We start from the raw sequence: 23,266 nt of genomic DNA, 5'->3' as shown, positions 1-23,266 counted from the left end.
ACACAAGAGAGAGCAGGTTGGTATCTCTACCTCTGTGATGAACTTGGTGATGAACAAGATTGTTGAGTGATATACAGAGGGGTTCTAGCCCAGCAGGGGCAGGCTGCATGCGCAGGGACAGTCAGGGGCTGGCTCAGCGATGATGAGACCCCTGAGCACCCACACAGGGCGAGGGTGGGATTCACACCATATTTCGGGTCCTGCCTGAGGCTCTGGTCCCCAGGCTGGCTGGCCCCTGGAAGCACTGGCCCACATTGCCCCCTTGTGGACACTCATGTGGCAGACCCTTTCCCAGGCCCTCAGAAGGCTGAGGGTACAGCCTGGGCATCCTGGGTCCCGGAGCGCCCTCTTGTGAAGGAGGGAGGAGGGCAGCCTAGGTTACCAGTCAGCCCAGCACCCAGGCAAGTCTCCTTGGCCCTGCTGGGGCCCTTTCCTTGGTGTCAGACGTCCCTGAGCTCTGGCCAGGAAACAAGCTGCCCTGAGGTACCCTGTGCCCACCAGGAACTAAATATGAATACCACCAAATTTGCATTTTGATCACTAAGTCAAGAAATTGTTGTAGGTGCTGGGTCAGGCGTTGTTCCCCCAGGTGAGCTAATGGTGGGCCATCGGTGAGTCATTTGGCCCTGTGGCAGTGTGGCCAGAGGTCTCTTGGAGGGAGGGCCTTCCAGGAACCTGCACTCACCCTGAGGGTCCGGTGCAGCCTGCTCCTCAGGGGCTCTGGTTCTCCCCGATGCTGAGTCTCTACTACCAAGAGTCCCTGCACTCAGCCCCACGCCCACTGGGGGAGAGGGTGCAAGGCCAGAGAGGGCCACATGGATAGAAGGGGCCTTGGGGACCGAAGTGGTCATCAGGACAGAAGCAAAGGGCTGCCTCCAGCTCAAACCACCAGCAGTTTAGGCTGTGTGGGGTGGGCTGGGACTGCATTGGCTGAGCACAACCTCTCCCGCTTTTGGCCTCAGGTCCTAGAATAGTCCAGAATTTTCTCTCCTTTGCCTGCCTCTCAGGAGCAAATATGATGGTGGCTACAAACTACTCAAATATACCATTTGGGCCATATTCATGTGTTCCCATACTTTCCTGGTTCCCAAGAGTCTACAGGGCATATGCTTTAGTTCCACTGGCAGGATAAGGAGAGGAGGGTCCTCTTAGATCCCACTGCATTAGAACTGGGGGCAGGCCAGCCAGGAGTTAGACTGAGCAGTGGTCCCTATGTGTACATGGCAGTCTGAGGGCTTTGGGGAAGACCCGTGCCCCTCAGGAGCCCAACTGAGTATCCACATTGGAAGCTCAATCTGTCCCAGACCCATTCATGCCCTCTCCTGCTTGCCCCACTCCTGTGGGTGCAGCCTCCTCGAGGTTCTTGACCAGGCCTAGCACTCAGCCCTGAGACTGTGCCCTTTCTGTTCCCTTTACCTAGAAGGTTTTTGCACAGGCACCTGCATGGCTTTCTCCTCCCTTCTGGTGTCCAGTCACAGGTCACCTGTCTTTTTTGAGGACTCTGAATGAAAGCCAGGGGGAGTCGGGGTTGGAGCTGGGATCCCGTTGGGGTCAGAGAGGCACCTGGAGGAAGGGACATGGAAGGGTGGGTAAGGTGGGGGCTCTGACTTCCCCTCTTGCCCCTGACTGAGCCTCCCACATTGAACTTGCCCCTGATGGCAGTCTCCCTGCTGAGCTGGACCTCAGAGAGCCTCATGTGGGGCTGAGGAGAGGTGGTCAGGGGCTGGAAGGAGGCATGGACACTGGGCCTGGGAGGCAATGTTGGGCAGCTCAAGACCTCTCTTCCGGGAGCTGAGGCAACACAGTCTGTTCTGTGACCTCCTCACTAGCGACCGCGAGCCCTGCTTCCTGGGTGCACCCAGGTGCACATCCTCTGTACGTGGCCCTGATCCCAGGGTGAAGCCCACCCCACAGTCTGCTACCACCTTCTGATGAGCAAAGCCTCACTCATTGGGGCAAAACAGTACAAAACAAATCAGCAGACAAAGCCAGTATCACTGATGCCCGAGGTCCCTCTAGTGTTGGATGAGAGACTGGAATGTGCACTTCACAGTTGAGAACCAGGCTCGAGGGCACTTGAGTAACCTGCCCCAAGCTGTACATATAAGAATAGAATAAGGACTCATCCCACCTCCAGCAGCTGTGGGGCCAGTGCTGTTTCTTTTTCTCCACCACTGCCTCAGCCAAACATAAGGTGTCATCCATAGCCATGGCCTCGGGGATTGTGGATTTACACTGTGTAGGACAAGTGCACCTCATCTTCTAGTCCCCACAACACCCCTAACCAGTAGGGAGGGTACTGGCTCTGATCTTCCCTCTACAGAGGAGGAAGTGTGAGCTGGCTTTGCTCAAACACTTGTCTGATTTACAAGCCTGTGCGTGTTTTCCCTGGGGCCAGCCCAAGCTTGGCTATGGATTACTTAAAGGGGAAAACCAGACGAGGCCTGGGCGGAAGGGGGGAGCACACACATGCAGGGCAGGGGTGCAGCCGCTGCGAGGGAGGGAACCTTTGAAAGATCACGGATGTGCCTGGGTGTCATTGTGGGGGAAAGATCAGACTGAAAAAGAAAATAGCGAGGAGTCAGAAAAACCCTTGGGGTTGGTCTGGGACGTTGGGGGAAGGAAAGGGATGGAGAGGCGAGGGTAGGACAGGGCAGCTCCCTCCTGTCTTAGAGAGGGGCATGCAGGGGCCACCGCCATGCAGTTGGGTGGGTAGGGCATCTCCCGGAGCTCAGGGAGACGTCGCCCCGTTCCTGTTGTTTTATGTGGCTAAGTTGGCTTGCAGCCCAGGGATTTTGACCCACGCACAGGTCCTGTACTTGAAGTGGCCAGTGACCCATTCTTTCCCTCCCATCAGTAGCTGCATGAGAGGTGTCTCACTCTCCCTCCTCCTCTCAGCTGACTGCCTTAAAACTCCCCTCACGCGGGGAGAGGGAGGCGGGGGGCGGGGGGGGGGGGCGGGGAGGGGGGAGGGAGTTGGGCCTCTGGGACAAGGCAGCCACCTCGGGAGGCCAGGCCCCAAGGGCTGGGGCCGGGAGAGAGGGCGGGTACTTGCTCTCGGTGCGGGGCGGAACCGTTCTGTCGGTGGGGCGGGGCCAGCTCTTGGCAGGGGGCGTGGCCCTGCTGGCTGTCGGCGGGGGGGCGGGGACGTTCAGTGGACGGGGGAGAGGGGCTGTGCTGTCGGCGGGGGGCGGGGCCTGCTGTGGGCCGGGAGACTGGGACGTGCTGCGGGCCGCGGGCAGGGCGGGCTAGCGGCCGGTCGGGGCCGACCTTTCCGTGGGTCAGGGGCCACGCTGGCCGCCATGGGCGTGGCCGCGCCGATGGCGGGGCGGGGCCTGCTGTTGGCAGGGGGCGGGGCCGGGCTGTGGGCGGGTCTGGGCCGGCCTTTCCGTGGGTCAGGGGTCACGCCGGTCGCCGCGTGCGGGGCCAGGCTGTGGGCGGTCTGGGGCGGCTTCTCGGTGGGTCAGGGGCCAAGCGGGTCGCTGTGGGCGGGGCCGGGCCGTCGGTGGGGGGGGGGGGGGCGCGGCCTGGCTGTGGGCCGTGGGCGGGGCCGGGGTCACGGCGGTGGGCGGGACGCTCCGGGAAAAGTTCCGGGAAGGTGAGCCAGTCCAGACCCGGCGCGGAAGTTGGTGTCGTCCGCGCGCCCTCCGGTAGCGGCCCGCGGCCATGTCCTCGGGGGGCGCTGGGTCCGGCGGGCGGGAGGGGGCCCCGCGCGCGGCTGCGACGCTCTGTGGCCTGTACCACGAGGCCGGGCAGCGGCTGAGGCGCCTGCAGGACGAGCTGGCGGCGCGGGATGCCCTCATAGAGCGCCTCCGCGCCCGCCTGGCCGCGCTCGAGGGGGACGCGGCGCCCTCGCTCGTGGACGCGCTACTGGAGCAGGTGGCGCGCTTCCGGGAGCAGCTCCGGCAGCGGGAGGGCGGCGCCGTGGAGGCCGCGCTGCGCCAGGTGCGGCCCTGTGGGCGAGCCGCGCTTCCTCAGACCGCAGCGGGTGTGGGCGCGTGTGGGTTTCGAGGAGGGCGAGCCCGTGTCAGGGCTGCGGGCTTGCGTCCCGGTGGGTTGTGACACGTTTGAGAGCGTGCGCTCCAGGGTTGGGTGAGGGGAGTGGGTGGCGGCGGGCTCTGAGGAGTGTGTGCACGTGCACCGTTAACCTTAGAAACAAAACTGCCCGTTACTGTTCCAGAAAGGGTAGGCTTCTCTGGAACAGCAGAGAACTGCCACCCAGGACCAGCACGTTAGGGCAAAAGCCTTCGCTAGGGCACGGAACGCCGAGGACGCCGTCTTATGGGGGGCGGGGGCTGTTGTAAACAGAAAGCCCATTGGAGGAAACTGGGAGCTGGAAGTGTGGTGGCTTCTCATTGGCTGGGCTGCTGCCGGAGCCGGAGGAAACCTTCCTCCCTCTAGGGATCGCGAAGCAGTTGGGCCTCGCCAGGCCCCTCTTGCGGTGGGATCTGCAGTGGAGGAGGCGTGGTTCTCACTAAAGTTTCCTTTTGTTGATTCTCACGGTTTGGGTCTGACAGGCGTGTGCCACGTTGCGTGTGAGGGTTGCGCGTGCTTGTCGGCTGGCCCGTGCTGGGTTCCGAGGGAGGAGCGTTCTGGTCAGTTCTGAGGTGTGTGAGTTGGCTTCCGGACGGTGTGCTCCCGTGTTGTGTGGGGAGGTGTGTGTCGGCTGGTTCTGAGGGGCGCGTGCGCCTGTTGGGTCTGAAGGTTGTCCTGTAGGAGGGGTGTTTTTTCCGCTTGGTTGTGAGGATTGTCCGTGTGTTGTGTTCTGAGGGGTGTGCTCCATGTGTGTCCATTTATATCTGAAGGTTGTGTTCGGTTTAAGGGTCGTGTGTGCAGCCGTGGTGGGCACGAGGGTCGTAGGTCTGTGTTGGTTCTGAGGTGTGTAAGCCCCATGTGGGTTTTGAGGAGGGCGCGTGCCTGTTTTGGTCTGAAGGTTGTGCGTTCGTGTTCGCTCTGAGGGTTTGTGAGGGTGTTAGATTCTGGGGAGTGTATCCTGTGTTGGGTCAAAGGGTGTCTGCCTGTGTTGGGACCTGAGGGGTGTGTGCTCACGTTGAGGTTGCGGGGCCTTGTTGGTCCGAAGGTGTGTGTGTTCCGATGTCGGGTGTGCGGCCTGTGATGCTTGTGTTGGGTTGTGCGGGGGGGCGGGGGGAGTGGGCCTGGATTTTGGCGGCGCGGTGTTTGTGTGTGTGTGTGTGTGTGTGTGTGTGTGTGTTAGGTTCTGAGTTGTGTGCTCCTGTGCTGGGTACGGAGCGGCGTGTGCCCGTCTGAGTCTGCGGGTTGTGAGTCCATGTTGGTTTCGAGGGGTGTCTGTGCTCCTGTGTGGGGCCTGAGGGGGCACCTGTGTTGGTTCTGAGGGGTTCGTGCCTATCTTGGGCTCTTGGGGGGGTGCTCCCATACTGGGTCTTGAGGGTATGTGCCGAGCTGCGTCTGGGGGTTGGGTGTCTGTTGTTCTGAGCGGTGGGTCCGTGTTGGGTCTGAGGGTTGAGTTCCACTTGGTTTTGAAGGGCTGGCTGTCCTCGTGGGTTCTGATAGCTGGGTCTCTCCCTGGTGGATCTGAGGGATATGGGTTTGTGTTGATTCTGAGACGTATGAGGACGTGTCAGGTTCCGAGGGGGGTGCTCCCAAGTTGGGTGAGAATGTTGGTGCCTGTGTCGGTCTGAGGTGTGTGCTCCCATGTCGGTTGTGAGGGGTGTGCCTCTGTTGGGTTCTGTGGTGGGGCGTGCCTCCGTTAGGTCTAAGGGTTGTGTGTCCTTGGCTCTACAAGTGTGTGTCTGTGTTAATTTGAGAGGTGACGTGCCTGTTTTAGGTTCTTAGAGGTGTGCCTTGGGATTGGGTTCCGAGGGGTCTGCTCTTGCGCGCCTATTATGGGTTGTGAGGGGTGTATGTGCCCATGTTGGTTCTGGGGTATGTGTGCCTGCGTAAGTCCTAAGGCATTGTGTTTATGTTGGGTCCTGAGGGGCTTGTGCACCTGAGTCGCTTCGCAGTGGTGTGTGTGTCTATTTTAGGTTTGAGGTGTTTACATTTGTGTCAGTTCCGGGGTGTGTGTGTGTACACATGTTGGCTTCAGAGTGTTGTGCTCCCGTGTTTGTTGTGAGGAGTGTGTGTGCTCATCTGGATTAGAGGGTTGTGTGTCTGTGTTGGTTCTGAGGAGCGTGTATTGCTGTGTTGTGCCCATATTGGGTCCACTGGTTGTATGTCCATGATGTTTCTGAGGGGTGTGTGCCAGTGTTGTGTTCTGAGGGTTGTGTGGCCATGTTGGTTTCTGAGAGGTGTTCTGTCTGTGTTGGGTCTGAGATGTGCATGTTCAGTGTTGGTTCTGAAGGGTGTGCTCCCATATTGGGTGAGGGTGTGTGTCCCTGTTGATTTTGAGGTGTGTTTTTGCTCCTGTGTTTGGTCTAAAGGGTGTGTGTCCCTGTTTTGGGTTCTGAGATGTTTGTCCATGTGGGGTTTGAGGTGTGTGTGAGCCCATGTAGGTTCTGGAGTATGTGTGCACTCATGTTGGGTTCTGAGGGATTTTTGTGCCAGGTCACATGTGTATCGAGGGGTGTGAGTAGGTGTTCATTTTGAAGGGGGTGTGTGTTCCTGTTTTGAGTTGAAGGTATGTGCTCATGTGCTCTGTGTTAAGTTCTGAGTGGTGTGTGTGCCTGCGTTGGGTCTGAGGGTTGTGTGTCCGTGTTGGTTCTGAGGGTGTTTTCTGTTTGTGTTGTGCTGAGGGGTGTGTGTTCTTGTTGGTTATGAAGTTTTGTGGGTGTATCAGATATTGAGGAAGGGCTCCCACGTTGTCTGAGGAAAGTTTGTGTGCATGTGGTGGATTCTGGGAGGTATGTGTGCCCGTTTGGGTTCTGAAGTGTCTGTGTGCTCTTGTTAGGTGGAAGGGGTGGATGTGTGTCCATGTTGGCTGGGAGGGGGTGTGTGTCTGTGTTGGGCCTGAGGTTATCTGCCTATTTGGAGTTACGATGGGTGTGTATTTGTGTTCACACCCCCTTGTTGGGTATGAGGGTTGTGTGAAACTGTACTGTGTTCTGACGGGTGTTTGCCTGTGTTGGGTCTGAGGGATGTGCACCCATGTTGTGTTCTGAGGGGTATGATTGCCTGTGTTAAGCTTTAGGGTTGTGTGTGCATGTTGGTTTTAAGGGTGTGTGCCTGTGTTGAGTTTTGAGGGTTGTGCGTCCTACTGGTTCTGAGGGCTGTGTATCTTGTTGCTTTTAGGCATGTGTCCTTGTTGTGTTACGAGGAGTGTGTGCCCATGTTGAGTGTCATAGGTGTGTATCCATTTTGGATTCTGAGAGGTGTGTGTGTCCTTGTTGACTATGGATGTGTGTGCCCATATTGGGTCTAAGGTATCTGTGTGCCCCATGGAGAGTCGGTGTCTGCTCCCACGGTGGTTCTGTAGGGTATGCGTGCCTGTAGGTGGGTTCTGAGGATGTGTGCACAATTGGGTTTTGCCTGTTTTGGGTGTGAGGCTTGTATGCCTGTGTTGGGTTCTAAAGGGCATGTGTGCTTATCTGAGGGTTGTGTGTTTTTGTTTATTCTGAGGGCTTTGTCCTTGTTGACATCTGAGGGTTGTGTTCCCTCATTGGGTTCTGAGTGGTATGTGTCCCTTTTGGATCTGACGGGTATTTGTCTGTTTTGGTTCTGAGAGTGTGAGTGCCTCCATGTTGGGTCCTAGGGGCATGTGACTCCATGTTGGGTTGATGAGTGTATACCTTTGTCGTGTCTGAGGTTTGTGTGTGCATGTGGGGGTGAGGGGAATGTGCCCATGTTGTGTCTGTGGGTGTGTGCACCTGTTTTGGGTTCTGTGGGTTGTGTATGCCTGTGTTGGTGTGCGGGTTGTGTCTGAGTTCATTCTGAGGAGTGTGTGTTTGTGTTGGTTCTAAGGGTTGTCTGTGTGTGTTGAGTTCTGAGGGGTGTACTCCCATGGGCATGAGGTGTGTGTGGCTGAGCTGTTTTCTGAGGGGTATATGCATCAGTGTGGGATTCTGAGGGGGTTGTGTACCCATGTCAGGTCTGAGGGGGTGTGTGCACCAGTATTGAGTTGTGAGAGGTGTGTGTGCGCATGTTGGTTCTGAAGAGTATGTGTGTTCTCATGCTGGGCCTAAGTGTTGTGTGCAGCCGTCTTGGGTTCTGAGGGATGTGTGTGCCTGTGTTAGGTCTAAGGGTTGTGTGTTCACGTGTCTTTGTTGGGTCCGTGGGGTATGTGTGCATGTGTTAGGCTAAAGGGTTGTGTTTCTGTGTTAGTTCTGTGGGTGTGTGTGTGTCCGTGTTGGGTTTGAAGGGTGTGTGCCCCTTTTGGGTTGTGAGCAGTGTGTGTTCGGGTTGGGTTCTGAGTGTCTCCTCCAGGAGTGGGTATGAGGGCTGTGTGTCGTGTTGGGTTCTGAGGGGTGTGTGTTCCCATGTTGGGTTCTGAGGAGTGTGTGGCCTGTTTAGGTGAAAGGGTTGTATGTCCATATTGGTTCTGAGGGCTGTGTGTACCCATGTGTTTCATGTTCGTTCTGGGGGGTGTGAACATATCTTAAATTCTGAGGAGTGTGCGCCCATGTTGTGTTCTAAGGGGTGTGAGCCTAGGTTGGGCTCTGAGGAGTGTGTGTGACTATTTGGGTCTGAGGGTTGTGTATTCATGTTAGTGATAAGGGATGTTCCTGTGTTGTGTCTGAGGGTTGTGTGTTAGATTCTGAGGAATGTGCCCTGTGTTGGGTCTGCGGGTTGTGTCCATGTTGGTTCAGAGGGCTGTGTGTGACCCTGTTGGTTCTGAGGAGTGCCTGCGCTCCCCATGTTGGGTTCTGTGGAGTGCGGGGCCCGTGTTAGGCCTCAGCGTTTTATGTCTGTGTTGATTTTGAGGCTTGTGTGTCCATGTGGGTCTGAGGATTGCTTTCCATTTGGTTGTGAAGAGGTCTTTCCTTGTTGGTTCTGATTGCTGTGTGTGCCCATGTTGGGTCTGAGGCTGTGTGTTCCTGTTGCTTCTGAGAGATGCCAGCATCTGTTAGGTTCTGAGGGGTGTTCTCGTGCTGGGAGCTGAGGGGAGTGTGCCAGTGTTTGGTCTGAAGGATGTGTCTGTGGTGGTTTTGAAGGCTTTGTGTGCTTACGTGATGGATCTGAGGGTGTGAGCCTGTGTTGCTTCTGAGGTGTGTCTCTTACTGTCTGTTTTGAGTTGTGTGTGCTTGTTTTAGCATCTGAGGTGTGAGCTCCCATGTTAGGTGTGACGGGTGTGTGTGCCCCTTTTGGGTTTCTGGGGCCGTGTGCATTCATTTTGTGTTCAAGGGGGTGTGTTCTGTTTTGGGAGAGGGGTGTGTGCTCCGTTTGGGTTCTGAAAGGTTTGCCTGTTTGGGCTCTAAGGATGTGTTCCTGTTTTGGGTTCTGAGACGGGGTGTGTGTTGTGTTCTGAGGGGTCTGTACCTGTGTTAGGGCTGAGGGCTGTGTGTGCCAGTGTTGAATCTGATGAACGTGTTTGTTTTGGGTTCAGAGGAGTCTGCTCTCATGTTGAAAACCTGAGACATGTGTGTGACCCTGTGGGTTATGGGGGGTTTGTGTGCGTGTTGGAATCTGCGGGACTTTGGGTTCTGATGTCTTTGTTAGGTTCTAAGGTGTGTGTGTGCCACTTTTAGGTTTGAGAAGTGTGCACCTATGTTGGGCTTCAGGGATATGTGTGTGCACATGGAAGGTTCTAATATGTCTGTGTTTGCGTTTAATTGTGTGTGTAGACACTAGATTCTGGGTGTGTGTGGGTGTGTGTGTGTGTGTAGTACATGGGTATAGACTCCTGGTGTGTATGTGTTCACATTGGGTTCTGGGCCATGTGAACCCCTGTTATGTTCTGGGGTGACTTTTAGCCCCGGTTGTAAATGAATCTTTCAGTAGCAATAGCTCCCTGATGCTGGGACCCATGACAATGGCAGTGCCTGCTAGACTGTCAAGTAACGCACTTAAGTCTTACTTTCCCTCCTCCTCATCCTTGTCATTGATGTTAGTCTGTCGTTTTGAAATACCATAAGCACTCAGACCAGGAGCAAGAGTAACAGTATTTTTCTAGAACAGCTGTTTGGAAGTGCCTCCACACGTTTGGATGAACTCTAGTGTTCCATTTGGGCCATAGCTATCATCTGGGTTGTCCCAGGAAAGAAACTAGGTCTACAAAGGGATTACACTGCAAAAGACAATTTTCACTTCTTAGCTTTGTCCTGCAGCCGGATTGTAGACTGAAAAAGAGACTTTCCCTCACCGCCACCCCCCTTTTACTATAAAAGTAATTTTGAATATCTGAAAAATAGAGGAAAGGACAGAGAATAAACTAACAGCCACTGTAATCCCACAATGTGGGGGATAACCAGTGTTAATTTCTTGGCATGCCTCCTTCCTGTTTTTCCTTTACACACTGGGTGCGGTTGAGTTCCTGCTGTCTGTACATTTTACTTCATATCACATTGCCAGTACTTTCTCATCTGCTTTGTTTTAAATGCCTCTGGAAGCCAGATGTCTCCCTCACTCCAGCTCTCTCCCTCTTCTGGGGAGAGTGGTTCATAACTCATCAGGGCAGAAGAAAAATTTAGAAGTCACCTGGTCTGCACCGCTGATCTTAGTGTCATGGACACCAGGAGCCATAGATGAGTGCAGAGTGGGGACCCGAGCACATCATATCTGCCACCTACTCGCACACACCTGCGAGTAGCAGTACTGTCCCTGTAGTCTGGCGGCCACTGGTGTTCAGCCTACAGGTTCAGCACTGGCATGCTGTGGCCCCACAGCCTCTAAGCAGGTCCCAGACACAACCAGATCTAAAGTCCTACATCTGTATGGTCCTTTACCCCAACATGTAGGTTTTGTTTTAGGATTTTTAACCATTTAAGGAGCATTTTAACAATCTGGTATCTTATGTGATTTCATGTTTGTTGCTTACTCCTGTATCTGTCTGGGTCTGTCACAGAACCTGTGGAGGAATAGAGAGATTTCCCACTGTGCAGAGTGAAAACAATGAGAAGACTTGATCAATAGGTTGGTCTCGTCAGTGGCCATGTCAGCCAGCCTGTTAGGAGCAGGGAGCCTGGGTTGGGAGACCGGGAGTTCCCAGAGAGGATGCTGAGGCTGTATCCTCAGCTGTGTAGGGACTGCCAGGTGACTGAGCTGTAGCTAGCATGTGATAGGACCAGACCATTCTTGGGAATTGTGGTTCTTTTTGCCGCCACAGTAAGACTCAAGAACGTATCTCATTTGTAACACAAGGCCTGTACGGGTAACTTTACAAGCTCCTCTAGTTAAGACTTTCTGGGATAATGGTGCTAATTCACTATGTGGCCCATAACTGCTCAACCCCATCTTATCACCACCCAGGGTACTAGGTGGACCCTGCCTAGTCCTGACATACCAGCTTTCTCTCCCTTCCAGCTTTTCTTTCCCTGTTCTGCCACGCTTTCTATTGAGTGGAACGGCAAACATCCTTTACAATAAACTATATTAGGTGTGTGTGTGTGTGTGTGTGTGTGTGTGTGTGTGTGTGTGTTTGTGTGTGTGTGTTGTTTGTGTTTTTGTTTTTAACCATCCGTCTATCTTCATACCTTTTTTGATCTTGTAAAACTAAAACTCTTTAGCCATTAAGAAAAAATTTCCCATCTTCCTGCCCCCTAACCTCCAACCTTGGGAAGTATTCTACTCTCTGTCTTTATGATTTGATTAGGGACCTCATAGAAATGGAATCATACAGTATTTGTCCTTTTGTGATAGGCTTATTTCACTTAGTATAATGTCCTGTAGGTTTATTCATGTTGTATCATGTGCCAGAATTTCCTTCTTTTTAAGGCCGAAAAATATTCCATTGTATGTATATACCACATTTTGCTTATCCATTCATCTGTTGATAGACACTTTGGTTGCTTCCATATTTCAGCTATTATGAATAACACTGCCTCTATGAATACATGTGTACAAATCTATCTTTGAGACCCTGCTTTTGATTCTTTGGGGTATGTACCCAGAAGTTGAATTACTGGATCATATGGTAATTTTGTGTAACTTTTTGAGGACCACAAAAAGTTTGGTCCTTTTTGAGACCAAAAAACTTTTTGAGAACCACCATACTGTTTTCCACAGTGCTGTACCACATTCTGTTTTCCACAGTGCACAGAGTTGCAATTTCTCTACATCCTCACTAATATTAATTATTTTCTTTCTTTCTTTTTTAACAGTAGCCATTCTAATGGGTATGTGGTGATTTAATACAAAATGATGACAGTTTTGATTTGCAATTTCCTAATGATTAGTGATGTTGAGCATCATTTCACATGCTTATTGGTCATTTGTATATCTTCTTTGAAGAAATGTCAAGTCGTTTGCCCAGTTTTGAATTGGTTACTTGGTTGTTGCGGAGTTTTAGGAATACTCTATTGGCATACCTCAGTTTATTGAACTTCTCAGATACTGTTTTTTACAAATTGAAAGTTTGTAATGGGGTGCCTGGCTGGCTCAGTTGGTGGAGTGTGTGCCTCTTGATCTCAGGGTTGTGGGATCAGGCCCTGTGTTGGGTGTAGAGTTTTTGTTTTTTAATAAAATCTTTAAAAAAAAAAATGTGACAACCCTGCACCAAGTAACTCTTTTGGCACATTTTTCCAACAGCATTTGCTCACTTCATGTCTATGTGTCATAGTTTGGTAATTCTCACAATATTTCAAGTTTTTCATTGTTATCATGTTTGTTATGGTGATATGTGATCAATGATCTTTGATGTTACTATTGTAATTTTTGGGGGCACCAGGAACTATGCCCATATAAGACAGCAAACTTAATACATGTGTGTGTTCTGATTGCACCACTGACTATCCATTCCCCCATCTATCTCCCTCTCCTCAGGCCTCCCCACTCCCTGAGATACAGCAGTACTGAAATTAGGCCAACTAACAACCAACCCTACAGTGGCCTCTGAGGGTTCAAGTGAAAGGAAAGGTCACACATCTCTCACTTGAGATCAAAAGCTAGACATGATGAAGCTGAGTGAGGGAGGGATATCTAAAGCCAAGATAGGCCGAAAGGTAGGCCTCTTGTTCCAAACAGCCAAGTTGCAAATGCCAAGGAAAAGTTCCTAAAGGAAATGAGTGCTACTCCAGTGAGCACATGAATGATAAGAAAGGGAAATGTCCTAACTGCCGGTAGGGAGAAAATTCCAGTGGTCTGGAAGGAAGATCAAAACCGCTGCAATACTCTCTTAAACCAAAGCCTCTTCCAGAGCAAGGCCCTGACTCTCTTCAATTCCGTGAGGGCTGGGGGAGGAGAGGAAGCTGCAGAAGAAAAATCTGAAGCTTGCAGAGGTTGGTTCGTGAGATTTAAGAAAGACGCCGTCTCCATAACACAAAAGTGCCAAGTGAGGCAGCAAGTGCTGATGGAGAAGCTGCAGCAAGTTCTCCGGAAGGTCTAGCTAGGATAATTCATGAAGGAGGCCACACTAAACAATGGATTCTCAGTGTAGACGAAAACAGCCTCATTTGGGGGGAAGACTGGGACTGTCATCGCTAGAGAGGAGAAGTCAGTGCCTGACTTCAAAGTTTCAAGGGACAAGCAGATTCCCTTGTTAGGGGCTAATGTAGCTGGTGACTTGAAGTTGGAGCCAGTCATTTACCTTTGGGAAAATCCTAGGGCCCCGAAGAACTGTGCTGAATCTACTCTGCCTGCGCTCTACAGATGGAACAACAAAGCCTGGATGACAGCATATCTGTTTACGACATGGTTTACCAAATATCTTAAGCCGACTGTTCAGACCTACAGTTCAGAAAAAAAGATTCCTCTCAAAGTAATACTGCTCATTGACATTGTACCCAGTCACCCAAGAGCTCTGGTGATGTATAGCAAGGTTAATGTTTTCATGCCTGCTAACAGACCATCCATTCTGCAGCCCGTGGTGCAAGGAATAATCTTGACTTTGAAATCTTAATTTAAGAAATAAATTTCATAAGGTTGTAGATGTCATAAATAGTGATTCCTCTGATGGATCTGGGCAAATTGAAAACCTGGAAATGACTCATCATTCTAGATGCCATTAAGAATATTCATGGTTCATGGAAGAGATCATGATATCAATATTAACAGGAGTTTTGAAAAAGTGGGTTCCAGCGCTCATGGAAGACTTTGAGGGGTTCAAGACTCAATGGACGAAGTCATTGCAAATGTGGTGGAAATGGCAAGAGAACTAAAATCAAGAGTGGAACCTCAAGATGGGACTGAATTGTTAAGATCTCATGATAAAACTTGAATAGATGAGGAGGTGCTTCTTTGGGGGAGCACAGAAAGTGGTTTCTTGAGATGGAATCTACTGGTGAAGATGCTATGAAGATTGTTGAAATGACAACAAGGATTTAGAATGTTGCATAAACTTAGTTGACAAAGAGTGGCAGTGTTTGAGAGGACTGACTCCAATTTTGAAAGTTCTGTGGGTAGAATGCTATCAAACACCATCACGTGCTACAGAGAAATTCTTTTGTTTCCTGTGCTCTGGTGTCCTATCTAAGAAAACATTGCCAAATTCAATATTGTGAAGTTTTGGCCTATGTTTCTTACAAGAGTTTTATAGTTTTAGGTCTTAAGTCTGATCCATTTTGGATTAGTTTTTGTATATGGTGTGAGGTAGGGGTCCAATTTTATGCTGCATGTGGATGTCCTGTTTTCCCAGTACCATTTGTTGAAAAAATTATCCTTTCCCAGTCTTAGCACCCTTGTCAACAACCATTTGGCCATATATGCAAGGATTTATTTCTGGGCTCCCTATTCTGTTTCCTTTGTGTAAATGTCTGTTTTTATGCCAGTACCACACTGTCTTGGTTACTGTAGCTTTGTAGTCAGTTTTGAATTCGGATAGTATGAGTGCTGCTTTGTTCCTTTTTTCTTCTTCTAAGATTGTGTTGAGTATTTGGAGTCCCTTGAGATTCTATATGAATTTTAGGATGAATTTTTCTATTTCTCCAAAAACAAAAATCATCTGGATTTTGATAGCAATTGCATTGAATCTGTAGATCACTTTGGGTAATGTTAACCTTAAGAATAAAACTCAGTTATTTACTAGCAAAACCATATTCGGGTTAGAGAATTGCAATTCATGCAAGGTACAGCAAAACCATAAGCAAGTCCAGAGAACAAAGGAGAAGAATGCTCTTTTATAGAGGAAAGGGGGAGCTGGGAGGGCTGTCATAAACAAACAGTCCATTGGAGTAAACGGAGTTTGAGGTGTAGTGACTTCTCATTGGTTGAGTTGTGACAGTCTTTCATGGGCTGGGCTGTTGCTGGTGGAGGAGAGAACCTTTTTTCCTTCTGCTGGGATAGTGAAATACAGTTGACACTTGAACAATATGGGGGTTATGGGTGCCATCCTCCTGTGCAGTTGAAAATCCAAGTATAACTCCTGACTCCCCAGAAAGCCTAACTACTGATAGCCTACTGTTGACTGAAAGCCTTACCAATGACATAAACAGTTGTGTTGTATGTATTATATGCTGTATGCTTTTTCTTTAAATCTTTAAGGAGGCTCCATACCTAACATGGGGCTTGGATTTACAAACCCAAGATTGAGAGCTCCATGCTCTCCTGACTGAGTCAGCGGGTGTCCTTACATGCTGTATTCTTCAAGTAAACTAGCAAAAAGAAAATGTTAAGAAAATTAAGAACATTCCTGTCCAGATGTAAGATACATCTTTTCCTGTTGGTTCTGCAGTTGACAAGTGGCAGGGCATGAGGGCCCTGATTCCATTTTAGTGAGGTTTCCCTTAATACTTTTCACATTAGTATTGACATGTTAACACTATTAAGTCTTCCAGTGTGTGAACATGGGGCGTGTTTCCATTTATTTCTGTCCTAATTTCTTTTCTTTAAAAAAATTTTTTTTGTTATGTTTATTTTGGAGAGAGAGACAGAGTGTGAGTGGGGAGGGGTAGAGAGAGAGGGAGACACAGAATCTGAAGCAGGCTCCAGGCACTGAGCTGTCAGCACAGAGCCTGACGTGGGGCTCGAACTCACGAACTGTGGGATCATGACCTGAGCCAAAGTTGGCCACTTAACGGACAGAGCCATTCAGGTGCCCCTGTCCTAATTTCAGTAATGTTTTGTAGTTTTCACCGTACAAGTCTTCCATCTCCTTGAGTAAATGACTTCCTAAGTCTTTTATTCTTTTTGATGTTGTTGTAAATGGGATTGCTTTGGTAATTTCTCTTTCAGATTCTTCATTGTTAGTGTGTAGAAATACTCCTGTGTTTTATTTGTTGACTTTGTCTCCTGGTATTTGCTGAATTCATTTAGTCTAAGTTATTTTGCATGTGTGTGTAATATTTAGTTTTCTACATATAAGATTATATCATATGCAAACATCATTTTACTTCCTATTTGGATGCCTTTTCTTTTTCTTTTTTTTCCTACTTGTTCTGGCTAGAATGTCTAGTACTATTTTGCATAGTAGTGGTGAAAGTGGGCACTATTGACTTGTTCCTGATCTTAGAGGAAAAGCTTTCAGTCTTTCACTATTGAGTATGATACTTGCTGTGGGTGTTTCAAATATGGCTTTTATTGCGTGGAGGTAGTTTTTGCCTCAGTTGATATGAGTATATGTCTCCCCCCCCCTTCACTGTTAGTATAGTCTATTACATTGATCAATTTTGTTTTCCTTATTTTCTTAATGAAATATGTTTGTGAACTTAAGCACAGTAGTATAATTGTGTAACAAATCCAGTGAAAAACTGTCTGATTGGAAAGGTTTAATAATAACATTTTGTTCACTCTAAGGGATTGATGTTGACTCATAGATAGAAAACAAACATCAAGCACGTACATTGTGCTTCTTGCCACCTAAAAGGCTTAATTCTCAGGTCATTATTATTAGATATTTATCAACAATTGTCTAATTATCTTGAGGTATAGTATAAATGAGAATAAATGATAGGTATGTCAAGAACACGATCAGTTTGCAACATGTAGAAAATAGAACTAAAGTGCAAACAGAAATAATTCAGAGCCTATCAATACATAACTAAAATGCTTAATAATTGCCCAGTTCGTCCACATTGGCCTCCGATCCTTCTACACTGCTGTCCAGAAGATAGATATGCTGCACCTCTTATTTCAAAAAGCCATGGGTAACCTTAGTCATGAGCATCACCTTTTCACTGTCTTTAAGAAAATGATGAAGCTTGCTAAAGTTGCCTTGTAGGGAGTTCACAAAGGATTTATAGAAGTACTCTGGGCTATAATTCTTTCTCATTATTGGGCACCAATGAGAAGCAAGTGTTAAACACTGAAAAACAGTACATTTTAAATCTTGTTCTGCTGCTTCCTAGCTATGTTAGTTTGGGCAAGTCACTTAATGTTCTGGTTTTCTCATCAGTAAAACTAAAATAACAATACCTAGCTCATAGGACAATTATGTATTTATTCATTAGTCATTAGACAGTTGTTGAATGCCTACTGTATGCCAGATGTTTTGACTGGCCCTGGGAATGCAGAAAGGATCAAGAAAGGCAGATTCCTATTGTTATGAAACTTATATACTAGTTGAGAAAACAGATACCATAGAAATAATAGCCTTTGTAGAAAATACACAAAATGGGTGTATAGTACATTGTTTTATGTTATGAGGAGCACATGATCTAACATGTATAAAGAGCATAGCATAATCTGCACACAGGTGGTACTCAGAAGATGTGAATGTCATCTACCATTGCCAGTTAGGTGTTTATTGAGCATCTTCTGCATAGGAGTGGAATGTGTATGAGCAGGCACTATGGGTTGTTTTTCCATTTTTCCCAGTATTGATTATATTTACATTCATTTTACAAGCATGTGTATGTGTCAGGGTTGTACAAGGCTCTGGATCAGTGTTAATCCAGTATAATTAGAGTGAAGAGTGTAGAGAATAATACAGGAAGTGGCTGTAAAGTTAAATTGGAGCAGACTGAGACTGCCTTTACTACCTTATAAAGGTGTTAATTAATTGCATTCTTTTACACGCTAGGCTAGGGAAATGCAAAGATGATTGAGGTTGAAGCTTGCACTTCAAATTGTGGAATCACATAAATGTGATTCACATTATGTGCACATAAATGATCACTTTTTTTTCTTCCTTACTAATTTGGATGCTTTTTCTCTATTTTTCTTGCCTGATTGTTACTGCTAGGACTTCCAGTACTGTGTTGAATAAAAGTAGTGAGAGTGGGCATCTTTGTTTTGTTCCTGATCTCAGAGGAAAAACTCTGTTTTTCACCCATTGATATGATGTTAGCTGTGGGTTTTTCATATATGGTCTTTACTATGTTGAGGTGTGTTCTCTTTACACCTGCTTTGTTGAGTTTTTAATGAATGGATGTTGTATTTTGTCAAATGCTTTTTCGGCATCTATCAATATGATCTTATGTTTTTTATCCTTTCTTTTGTTAATGTGATGTATCATGTTGATTGATTTGAGAATATTGAACCACCCTTGGATCCCTGGAGTAAATCCCATTTGATGATGGTGAAAGATTTTTTTAATGTATTGTTGCATTCAGTTTGGTAATATTTTGTTAAGTTTTGCATCTATGTTCATCAGAGATACTGGCCTGTAGTTTAAAAAAAATCTTTTTTTAATGTTTATTTATTTTTGAGACAGAGAGAGACAGAGCATGAACGGGGGAGGGTCAGAGAGAGGGAGACACAGAATCCGAAGCAGGCTTCAGGCTCTGAGCTATCAGCACAGAGCCTGACGTGGGCCTTGAACCCATGGACCGTGAGATCATGACCTGAGCCAAGGTCGGATGCTCAACCCACTGAGCCACCCAGGCGCCCCCTGGCCTCTAGTTGTATTTTGTAGTGTCTTTATCTGGTTTTGGTATCTGGGTAATGCTGGACTCATAGAATGAATTTGGAAGCTTTCCTTCCTCTTCTATTTTTTGGAACAGTTTGAGAAGGATAGGTACTAACTCTTCTTTAAATGTTTGGTAGAATTCACCTATGAAGCCATCTGATCCTGGACTTTAGTTTGTTGGGAGTTTTTTGATTACTGATTCAATTTCATTGCTAGTAATTGGCCTGTTCAAATTTTCTATTCCTTCTTGATTTAGCTTTGGTATGTTATATATTCTTAGGAATATATCCATTCCTTCAAGTTTGTCCAATTTGTTGGCATATAATTTTTCAGAATACTTAATCCTTTGTATTTCTGTGGTGTCAGTTATTTCTCCCCTATCGTTTCTGATTTTATTTAAATTCTCTCTTTTCCTCTCTTTTTGAGGAGTCTGGCTAAAGATTTATCAATTTTGTTGATCTTTTCAAAGAACCAGCTTCTGGTTTCATTGATCTGTTTTATTGGTTTTAGTCTCTATTTCATTTATTTCTGCCCTAATCTTTATTATTTCTGGAAAGTTGAGATTTTTTTCCCCCCCTGAACTTCAGGGTTCTTTCCCTGTGTTGTCCCCTGAGAGGCTTTTATTGATGGGGACAACCTGCCATCAGACCAGATATCTGCTCCCAATCTGTTAGGGTTGCAGTGTCCCTGAACCACAGGGCTCTCTTTTTGTGCTGCCCTGCATGAAGTTTTTGTTTGTGGGTAGGGCCAGCAGGCAGATCAGATGTCTGCCCCAGCCTACTGTTCAGGGGCTGCAGTTGACCTGGTGTCTGTGGTTATCTTCCCTTCTCCCAGGGCAGGAGTCACTTTGGAGTAGTGTTGGCCACTGTCAGGGCTGCTTGCTCAATGAGACATCAGATGCCTTGGAGGGACTCTTGCTGAGCGAGGCAGTTAAGATGGGGTGGATCCACAGGAGAATGTGGGGGCAAGAGCATGGCCGTAGTGTTAGCAAGCTAGGTAGCAAGTGTTCATCCTGGCTCCCACAGGTGTCTGGGTATCTAGGTTGGCAGGGAGGGGAAGAGAAATGGTGGCCACTAGCTCTTTTCTTCTTGGACAAGTCTCCTAACGATCCCTGCTCGCCCTTCCGGTGCGTGCTCAGATTAGTAAATAAATCCTTCCCATATACCCCAGGCACTTTTCAAACCACTGCTTCTAGGTGGAATTGTTTGTTATGCTGTCTCTCTAAGGGCAGGGACTCAGTGTTCTTAGTGATAATCCCCACTGATTGCCCCTTCTGTTTGTGGTTAGTCCTGCAGGTTCGTTTGGTTACCAAATGGGTTCTGCCCTTCTATCATTTTTTTCTGGACAATTAACTGTGGAGAGTTTGGTTTGTTTCCTGCGTTAATTACCCTGATGTATAAATAATCACTTCCTGAAGCAAGTTGTGAAATGGATGGAGGAATGTGTAGTGGGAAAATACTGAACTCAGAGTTAAGTATAGAGGTAAGCCAACTTAAGTTTCCAATACAATGACTAATACCAATACACTGGTGTTATAGCGTCAACTGCGTTTTTTCCCCTTTGGATATAATTGACATATAACATTGTTAGTTTCATGTGTACAGCATAATGATTTGATATTTGTATATACTGAGAAGTGATCACTATAATAAAACTAGTTAACATCCATTCACCAGTATTTGTATGTTTAACCATCTTTACATTCCAGTAAAAATATTCCACTTGTGGTGTATAATGCTTTTAGTTTGCTGCCTACTTCAGTTTGCTAGTGTTTTGTTGAGGATTTTTGCATTTGTTCATTGTTCACAAGGGATATTGGTCTCTAGTGTTCCTGTAGTGTCTCTGTCTGGCTTTGGTATCTGGATAATGCTGGCCTCATAGGATGAATTGGGAAGTATTCCCTCATTTTTTTGAAAAAAACTTAAGAAGAATTGGTATTCTTTAAATGTTTGGTGGAATTCACCTGTGAAGCTATCAGTTCCAGGGCTTTTCTTTGTTGGGAGGTTTTTTTTTTTTTAAATGTTTATTTATTTTTGAGAGGAAGAGAGGGAGAGAACAAGTTGGGGAGGGTCAGAGAGAGAGGGATACAGAGGATCCAAAGCAGGCTCCAAGCTGACAGCAAAGAGCCCAATGCAGGGCTTGAACTCACCAACCATGAGAGCATGACCTGAGCCAAAGTCTCGACCCTTAACCAACTGAGCCACACAGTTGCCCCGGGGAGATTTTTTTATTATTGATTCAATCTCCTTACTACTTAGAAGTCTATTCAGTTTTTCTATTTCTCCATGATTTAGCCTTGGTAAGTTTTGTGTTTCTAGGAATTTGTTCCTTTCATCTAGGTTATCCAGTTTGTCAGTGACAGTTGTTTATACTACTCTGTTACAATGGTAACGTCTCCACTTTTCATTTCTGATTTTGTTAATTTGTCTTCTTTTTTCCTTAGTCTGCCTAGCAAGAGGTTTGTCAATTTTGTTGACCTTTAAAAAAAAATCAAGTACTGGCTTTATTGATTTTTCTCTGTTCTTTTCTGTTCTGTATTTCACTTTTATCTATTCTGTCTTTATGGTTTTTGTCCTTCTACTAGCTTTGGGTGTAGTTTGTTCTTGTTTTTCTAGTTTCTTAAGTTATAAAATTAAAGGTTGTTGACAGGAAATCTTTCTTGTTTGTAAAGGCAAATGTTTATAGCTTGTTTTATAAGTTTATAGCTTGTTAAGATTTTCCCTTTAACACTGCTTTCACTGGATCCCGTAAGTTTTGGTGTATTTTGTTTTCGTTTTAATTTTCTCTTAAGTATTTTCTAATTTTCTTGTGATTTCTTCTTTGATTAATTGGTTTAAGAATGTGTTGCTTAATTTCCACAGTTTGGTGTATTTTCCAGATTTACTTCTGTTGTTGATTTCTAATTTCATCCTTTAATGGTTGGAGAAGACACTTTATATGATATCTGTATTTTAAAATCTACTGAGACTTGGGGTGCCTGGGTGGCTCAGTCTGTTAAGTGTCTGACTCTTGATTTTGGCTCAGATCATGATCTCACACTTTGTGGGTTCGAGCCCCGCATCAGGCTCCATGTGACGGTATGAGCCTGCTTAGGATTCTCTGTCTTCCTTGCTCTCTGCCCCTCCCCCACTCACACTCTGTCGCGCGCGCTCTCTCTCTCCCCTGAAATAAACTTAAAAAAAATCTACTGAGACTTAATATGTGGTCTAACATATCCTGGAAAATGTCAAAAATCAGTTGTATGCAGTTGTTGCTGGGTGGGCATTTACACATCTGTTACTGTGGTTTAAGGCCTTTTTCTTACTTATCTTTAGTCTGGTTGTTTAACCACTACTGAGAGTCAAATATTGATGTCTCTACTATTGTAGAACTATTTCTGTCTTCAGTTCTGTCAGTTTTTGCTTCATATAGCCTGTTGTTAGATGCACAAATGCTTATAATTGTTCTATCTTCTTGCTATATTAAACCTTTTGTTAATGTATAATGTTTTTCCTTGTCTTTTGTAACCTTTTTTGAATTAAAGTATTTTGTCTGATGGGCGCCTGGGTAGCTCCGTGGGTTAAGTGCTGACTTCGGCTCAGGTCATGATCTCACAGTTCATGAGTTCGAGCCCTGCGTCAGGCTCTGTGCTATCAGCACAGAGCCTGAAGCCTGCTTCGGATTCTGTGTCTCCCTGTCTCTCTGCCCCTCCCCTGCTCATGCTCTGTCTCTCACAAATAAACAAACATTAAAGTATTTTGTTTGATACTGGTATAGGCACCCCTACCTCTCCTTTGGTTACTATTTCCATGAATATGTTTTTCCATCCTTTTTATTTTCAATCTATTTATGTCTTTGGATCTCAAGTGAGTCTTTTGTAGAAAACTAATAGTTGGATCTTGTGTTTTATCCATTAATATTTACGCTAATTACTGATAAGGATGAACTACTTCTGTTATTTTGCTACTTGTTTTCTAGATGGCTTAAAGCATTTTTCCCTCATTTTCTGCATTACTGTATTTTGTTTATTCAAATTTTTGTAGTGAAATTTTTTTATTCAATTTTTTTTAATTCAAATTTTTGTAGTGAAACATTTAAACTCCTTTCCCATTTTCTCTTGTGTATATTCTACAGCTTTTGTGTGAGTGTGTGTGTGTGTGGTTACCATGGGAATTATGTTTAACATTCTAAAGTCATACTACTTTAAGTTGAATGTTAACTTCAGTAATACAAATTCTGCTCCTTTATGGTTCTGTCCCCACCCCTTTCAGTTGCTGATGTCACAAAATTACATCTTTTTAAAAAAAAATTTTTTTTAATGTTTATTCGCTTTTGCGAGAGAGAGAGTGAACAGGGGAGGAGCAGAGAGAGAGGGATACAGAGTCAGAAGTAGGCTCCAGGCTCTGAGTTGTCAGCACAGAGCCCGACGTGGGACTCAAACTCATAAGCCGCGAGATCATGACCTGAGCTGAAGTTGGATGCTTAACTGAGCCA

General features: G+C 46.8%; 1 protein-coding gene across 3 annotated transcripts in view; it reads left to right on the top strand.

The window, feature by feature from the left end:
• Window positions 1-3,287: 3,287 nt before the first annotated feature.
• TNIP2 (TNFAIP3 interacting protein 2) overlaps window positions 3,288-23,266 on the top strand; it is a 34,639-nt gene continuing 14,660 nt past the window's right edge. For 2 of the 3 annotated variants that reach the window (XM_060655540.3, XM_060655541.3), the window contains exon 1: window positions 3,605-3,945. In XM_060655540.3, the coding sequence (XP_060511523.3) occupies window positions 3,667-3,945 (279 nt within the window). In that variant the 5' untranslated portion in view covers window positions 3,605-3,666. Of the gene's footprint in view, window positions 3,459-3,604; window positions 3,946-23,266 lie in introns of those variants that run through there. The other variant, XM_078446365.1, reaches the window with a different exon arrangement.

The sequence above is a fragment of the Panthera onca genome, chromosome B1 (assembly GCF_046562875.1).
Source record: "Panthera onca isolate mPanOnc1 chromosome B1, mPanOnc1 haplotype 2, whole genome shotgun sequence".
Classification (NCBI taxonomy): Eukaryota; Metazoa; Chordata; class Mammalia; order Carnivora; family Felidae; genus Panthera; species Panthera onca.
The sequence above is the reverse complement of the archived record's forward strand: the minus strand, read 5'-3'. Positions and strand labels throughout refer to the sequence as shown.